The 7,289-nt window shown below is 35.4% G+C and overlaps 1 protein-coding gene across 1 annotated transcript; it reads right to left on the bottom strand.

Annotated features, from left to right (window-relative positions):
* Positions 1 to 3,072: 3,072 nt before the first annotated feature.
* LOC116003602 lies at positions 3,073 to 5,836 on the bottom strand. The gene is made up of 3 exons (XM_031243498.1): positions 5,647 to 5,836; positions 4,116 to 4,475; positions 3,073 to 3,849 (listed from the first exon to the last, which is right to left on the bottom strand). Exons 1-3 carry the CDS (start codon positions 5,795 to 5,797, stop codon positions 3,149 to 3,151), a joined length of 1,212 nt encoding a protein of 403 aa, XP_031099358.1. The 5' UTR covers positions 5,798 to 5,836; the 3' UTR covers positions 3,073 to 3,148.
* Between the last annotated feature and the right edge of the window lie 1,453 nt (positions 5,837 to 7,289).

Below are 7,289 nucleotides of genomic sequence, written 5' to 3'. Positions count from 1 at the left end.
TAATAGTCCATTTATCATGCAACTATTCAAACTGCTGAGCTAAAAAAAATGAAAATAAAATAAAATAAAAAATCAACTGTTGGGTGATGCCTTAAGTTGGCGCTTCCTCTCATTTCATTATATAGCTTGCCATGCCAAATATCATATCATACATGCTCAAGAGTATCCAAATATGAGAATAAGGTTTCGTGCCTTACTGCCTTTTATAGGAGAAAATTCAAATAACATAAGGTTTGTGATGATAACTATTATAATTTTTTGTATTCATTTACTCTGTGCTACTTATGAACTAATGATCTATAAAAAATTAATTGAGTGATATAAGGTTTGGTATGAAAAGTTTAGCATTGTCTTTTAGTATATATTGGAGGCATAGATAACCAAACTGACATGAGAACTATTATTATTATTATTATTATTATTATTATTATTATTATAACTTAATAGTTTAGCTTTGTACGTATTGATGAAGTGAAGGGTGTAATATTTATGTACTGGACGGCAGCATCTTAATTAATTACTCCAAAATATGCATACAAGCTAGGTTTCTTTTCTGTACCTGTCATGGTTATCAATCGCTATTAAGGAAGACAATTCAACCCATATGGAGAAGTTTTCCGTTCACGCTACGAACAACAATAGTTATACCATGGCCCGGGGTCCACCTTACCTGTATTCATTTAAAATGTTCACAATTTACATATTGTATATTCACAATATAAATTGTGAGCATTCAGTATACAAATTATGAACATTCAGTATATAAATGGACATAGGTCTACCTTGCAAGGTGATCCGAGTCCACAAAATAATTTACCCTATGAGCATGAAAACTTGGAAAAAGAAAAGAAAAGGAAAATGGAATGGAAATGATGGAAAAGTGGATGAATGATGAATGGCCCTATTGCTCTTGATGTATGCTGAAAGGCCTCTCGGGGAAAAATACAGAGCTCTGTACTCGGGAGGATGGTGTGCACCTAGAGGGTAGGGTTGGGGTGGATAGTGCTAGCATTGTTTAGGGTGCTTGTGTTAAATAGCTACCTTGGATAAAACTGCAGAAATCTGTACCGGGTATGCTAGCGGGTGCCCTAAGGGTACAGCCAGGGCCGTTCCAATAAAAATTGGGGCCCTGTGCCATATCTTAATTTCGGCCATGTGCCATATCTTAATTTGGGCCCTTTTTTCGAGTAATTTCTATATATAAATAATAGTTGTTCAAAAATTTGTATCAAAATATAAATATTGTATAAAAAATACATATATAATTTTATTTAAAAAGTGACATGCATTGTACACATTTAGTAAGTAAGATTTCAACACTTTCAACTTTGAAAAACTCTTTTATGCAATGTCAATAGCAATCGGGATATATAGTCAATAATATTCAGTATGCAATAGTAGCATTTGGAAAACAACTCATTTGTTTCAAGAAGAATTATATTGAAGAATTAGTTGAGTTGCGATTTGCGATCTACGAAATTACCGAATTGTAAATTGGGAATTGTCAAATTTCGTTAAACGCTGTATTTTATAGGGTTGGGAATTGAGAATTTGCTAATTGTCTAATTGAGATGTGGGATTATGATTTATGAAATATAATTGCGGAACAGATATATATATATATATATATATATATATATATATATATATATATATATATATATATATATATATATAGTTTTTAAAGCAATTGTCAATTGGACTCAATTTCATCTTGTCACAAATTGGTCTAATCTTCATACATTTAGTCTAATTTTTTTGTAACTATATATATACATATAAATATATTTTTTTAAATATGGGGCCCCCAAAAATTGGGGGCCCTGTGTGACTGCACATGTTAGACATGCTTAGATACAGCCCTGGGTACGACCCATTGCTTGAGTTGTGAGTCGGGTGGCATTCCCCAGTCAAATACAGAGATCTGTACGGGAGAGAGGTTGGCATACATTTTAAGGGTGGGGACATGAAAAGGGGTGGTGATTGGAAGGTTTGATTGAGTTAAAGGGCATCATTCCTACTACTTGTACAGAGTGATGTTCCTTCGATGTGCTTGGAATTGTTGTATGTGACTATTTGTGTGGGAGGTGGGAGTTAGATAGGATGATGAAATAGAGTGGATGGTTGGACAATGGTAGCTTTGCTTTAATTCGTTAGATATGAGGTGCTTTAGTTTTTAGCTAGCTTTGAATGTTGTTAGTTGTTACCCAGTTTGGGGCTTTAGTGTTAGATAGAAGTTTGCAAGTGTAAAGGTGTTAAGCCTGGCTTGAGGGTTCACTTTAGGGCCCATGTATGACGTTTATTAGTTTTAAGCAATACAAAGTGAGGTTTTTTTTTTTTTTTTTTTTTTTTTTAATATACTTTATTCAGAATAAAAAATCATAAAAAAAAAAGAAAAAGAAGAATATATATATATATATATATATATATATATATATATATATATATATATATATATATATATATAATTATGTGTAATATTTATATGATAATAAATTAAATAAAACAATCCAGAGACTAAACACAATTTGAATATTGATTATTGTCCAATGTTTAAGTATTGTTGTTGTGTAACTTCGCATTTCTTATTAATTTTGTAATGAGTACAATTTTTTTTATGAGGATTAGGCTAATTAGATATTTAAATATATAAAGTTGTCAATTAATTGTATAATTTAAATAATGTTTTATTTATATTGTACTAACAAATTGAAGAAAATCCTGCATGATCCCGAAAAACCTCAACGTGGACGGGGTAATCCCCATCCCTAGTGGGGAGTGAGGCAAGTTGGGAATGGGGTCATACTCCTTGCCCCCGCCCCGTTGCCAAAGCTTATTATCCAGTATCACAAAATGACATCTATTTCTAGGGCAACCTCAACCAAATTGGTAGAGTTGTTGGCTTGATAACCACAAGGTTTCAAGTTCAACTTCCGGTAGAAGCGGCCAACTAGTTTGACCCAGTCAGTTGAGAAACTTAAGTTAGCTTATCCCATTGTGATCCTTTGCCAGCTAAGGTCACAATGCAGAATCTACCCAATGCACGTACTCAAATAGTGATCGTGAGTTTCCTAGTCACCCAAAAAAACTAATAACTACATTTCAATTGTGTCTTGGAGGTATAACTGTACAATAGTATTGTATTGTGTCACTTGTTTCTTAAACCAGTTGGTAAGGGTTTGAATGCTGCTAAAACCACAGAAACTTTACACATGAGAAATCCAATGGTTCCAAACAAAAGCTCCATTGGTGTCAACACCCTAGCAGCATCTCCAAGAACATATTTTGCAGCAATGACAGTAATGGCAAGAGCCAATATTACACTTGACACTGAACACTTGAGTCCCCCGGAGGTTCGGTTGATATCCCCACCGCTTTTTCTTGTGACCAAGTCTGAAGATGGGATGCCGTCGACTGACCTTTGTAACAATGACAAGTATAAGAATCCTATAACCCCTCCCGCTAGGAACGCAAGTGCAGGCTTCTCACCGGCTGAGAAGGATGCGAGTGATGATCCAGTAAGAGTCAGCGCCGCATCGTAGAGTAACAAAGAAAATTTCAGATCTGCATATTCCTTCATCGTTTCCTCGTTTGATACATTGCTGGTGCTGAGTGAAGACGGAAAGGAGTTTTCTCTTAGCAGACTAATATTGTTCTCAGAAATCGCGGTGACTACACGAGACCTGAGCTCCACCATTGACATATCACTGTTCTCCCCGAGCAGGGTGTCCTCGATGTCATAGTTGTACTGAAAACCTTTATAGCGCAAGGACTTCTTTTCATTTTCCGCTGAAACAGATTTTTGTTGAGAAATCACAGTCAAGCTCACGCCTCCAAGTCTCCACTGACCTGAAATTTAGGAACACGAGATAAAAGATGAACAGAATGCAGAGTGGAACACCGAGAGCTTACATAATTATATCATTCCCATTCAGAATAATAAGTTTGTTTGGGAACTTTACAATTTCCATATACCAAAGCACTTAATTTTCAACCAATAGATTATCTGTGGAATAAACACGTACACTTGTTATTGCAAGATGGAGATTGTTAGGTCTTTCGTTCTCTTACATGGAAAAGCTCTACCAAAACAGCTTTTGTTGAAAAAGACTAACCTGATTCTAGGCCAATCCAAACAGCTGTGATTTTCCCAAGTTCGGGTCCCTCGAAAATGAACTCATCAACTGAACCTCTTTGGAAATGGTGGGCATTGGAATTGTAGTAATTCATCAAGCCAGGTGAAATCCTCCGCAAAATGGAGTCACCGTTTTCGTCTATAAGACAAAGCAGCACTCCAGAATTCACGTCACTCAGATCTGATCCATACACGCTACTTGTCCGTAGCTTAACTATGTATAAACACTCAAACGACTTGTCATTGAAAGAAGTGATCACCTTCTCCAGTGAGGAATTTTGGCAAGACTCCACTTCTGTAGCTGGCAAAAGCCTTGATGGTTTTACATAGTCCTGAAAATCTGAGCAGTATACACCAGGTAACAGGTTATTAGGGAAACACCAAAACAGTCCCTTTTTCTCGTTTTAAGCAAACTCCTCTCAGCTAAATTATCGCCAGAACAGATTAATTCAACCATAAGTTTCTTCAGTGTAGAACCATCTATTTTGCCACCCCCTCAATCTGTTATACCTCTATTCTATTTCTTACATAGTCAACAGTTTTCCACAATACTTAACAACCTAATGCATTCAGTTCATTATAAGAATTCTACAAGATATCTTTTATCAACTAAGTTGATCTATCTCCAAAGAAAATATATTCCCTAGACAAAAATTAGAAACCACATAGAAAACCAAATTCCAATCCATTTGGCTTTAAATGTGTTAGGATCAAACACTTATTACTTTGGCTCCAATACCACTTGTTAAGGTCAAGCCTTTACCACTGCGTAACTTTATTTCCTTATGCCGCCAAATTTTCGAGACGAAGGGTGCTGGACTTGACTCTTCAGCCTCTGCCCAACAATTCGGGTGCTGGACTTGACTCTTCAGCCTCTGCCAAACAATTCTAGCCACTTGCTGCTGGACTTAGCCTTTCACCAAATGAAAGCCTTTCTTTTAAGTCAGAAAGAAGTTATCTTTGGCCCTATTTGTTAAAATAGTTAGCCTAGCAGCCAATTTTGACTTATTTGACTATTATTAGCTATTTGAATTGGTTAAAAAATCAATATAAGTGTTTGGTTAATCTAACTTTTTGTAACTCGAAAATGCTAAAATTCAAAAAGTTACTCAAAGCAACTTTTCAATAGCTTTTTGAGAAAATAAATTATACCCAACAGCTATAAGCTAATTTACCAACCACTTTTCTACAATCAACTAATGTTATCAACTAGTTAAACTAGTTATACCCTCTAACCCAATCAACTAACAACCATTTACCAAACAGGGCCTTTGTCTGGTGCATATCATAAGTCTTATTTCTAATTAATGAAACACCTAATTGGGGATTAGCTCATTCAAAGTTCAAAATTCATTCTCTGCATAATAATCCAATAAGCTATGCATAAAAAGCAACAGACTTTGATTTTCAAATATCATAAAATATATTAACACAATAATTATCTATTCAAGGGAGAGAGATAAAACTCATAATTCAAGATGAAGGAATTCTCAATCAGATAAATATGTTACCTTGAAAGTTGGATCTTTTGGAGGAAAGAATGAAGCTTGAGCGGCTGGAATGAGGGAAAATGTTTGTTATGAGAAATGGGTTTGTTGAGAAGCTGACAGGAAGAGTGTTTTGGGTGGCAACGATGAGGTGCTTCAGGCACAGTGACTCCATTTTCTTGGTGAGAAGAAAAGAATGGAGAGGAAGATGATGGTTTACGCAATTGAATGCTTTAAAATATCTTTCATGATTCGGCCCAATCTATTAGGGTCAACATTTGGAAGCTAGCCCAAAATTGACCCAATACGCTGGCCTCGGCAAATTATACAATGGATGATCGGGGATACGGGCCAAACTCGTGGCTACCGGTCTAATACTCTAAGGTATACGTATTTATACATATTATTGTATAATTTGGATATAATAGCTCGAGTAATTAAGACCAAGGGTTGGAGGTTTCCGAGCCCGTAAGTGCTCTAGAGAAAGAATGGGAAAAGAGTCATCTCTACAAACATTTAGTGTGGTATTTATAGGAGGTTAAAGGAGACACATGCCGAGAGGCTTGCATGTACGACAAGGGTCCTTCATGCACTCGGTGGGCTCGGAGGCTAAGGAGAGGTGTCCACGTGTAGCGAAACATCTTATTGACCAATTAGTAAACAGGCTTGGTTTGTTCGTTATTATTGATGTTTGTCCCTTAGTGCCTATTGTATACGATCTGGTTGAGCTTGTTGGTTGGGCTCGAGCCCAAAGGTATTAAAGCAGAGACTAATTAAGCTAAGAAGGAACATTGCTTTCAAGTCGGGTCAGGTAAGTACTCTCGTGTGATTGGATGTGGTTGGGAAACAATCTTCTCTATGCTTGGAGCCGGATCAAATCTGCTGTCTAGTACGTCCGGGTCGTCAGACCCGATGTACATTCCCTATCAATTTCTCTAATTTAGATTTGTTCTAATCAATGTTCAAGAATTTCAACAAAGGGCTGTTAAACTCCATTGATATGTTGTGATGTCTTTTGGTGGGTGAAGAGTAAATTAGCTAGAATTTGGATTTCAACCAACTCAAGGAGATGATGCAAAACGAGTTTGGTTTCAACAATTAGACCATAGTATTGTATGGGAAATTGGTTCAACATCTTGTAACCTTGGTGATCATTTAGTGGGGTTGGAATTTACTTTTGTGTGGCCCCACATATGTAGAAGTTCTCTAAACTGCGTTATCATCTCGCTATGTTGTTTAGTTCTTTTTATTATTTTACTCTATATTATTTTTCCCGTAATCTATTTCGTACGGTGTCTGACACAAGCTATAATCTTGATGACTTAATTGAATATAATTGAGTAGTAACAAGTTAGGATTCTTGCATTCAAGACTCACGAACTTTCAATTATAAACTAAATATATAATTAGTACTCCGTACTATGGAGTATTTATAATTTTTAAATAATAAATTAATACTATATTCATTATACAAAATTATCAATTATTAATATTTTATTTAATATTAACATTAATTTTAATAAATAAACTTTTAAAATACCTTAATTTGGAAAAAAAAAAAAAAAAAAAACCCTCAAAATGACATTCTTCAGTGTAACATCTTGCACACTGGTCTTTACGTTAAAATGTAGGAAATTACATGAGTTTTTTGAAAAGAACAGAGCATA

Source organism: Ipomoea triloba, chromosome 14, assembly GCF_003576645.1.
Source record: "Ipomoea triloba cultivar NCNSP0323 chromosome 14, ASM357664v1".
NCBI classification, from domain to species: domain Eukaryota; kingdom Viridiplantae; phylum Streptophyta; class Magnoliopsida; order Solanales; family Convolvulaceae; genus Ipomoea; species Ipomoea triloba.
Note: the sequence above shows the minus strand (reverse complement) of the source record. Positions and strands in the feature narration are given on the sequence as shown.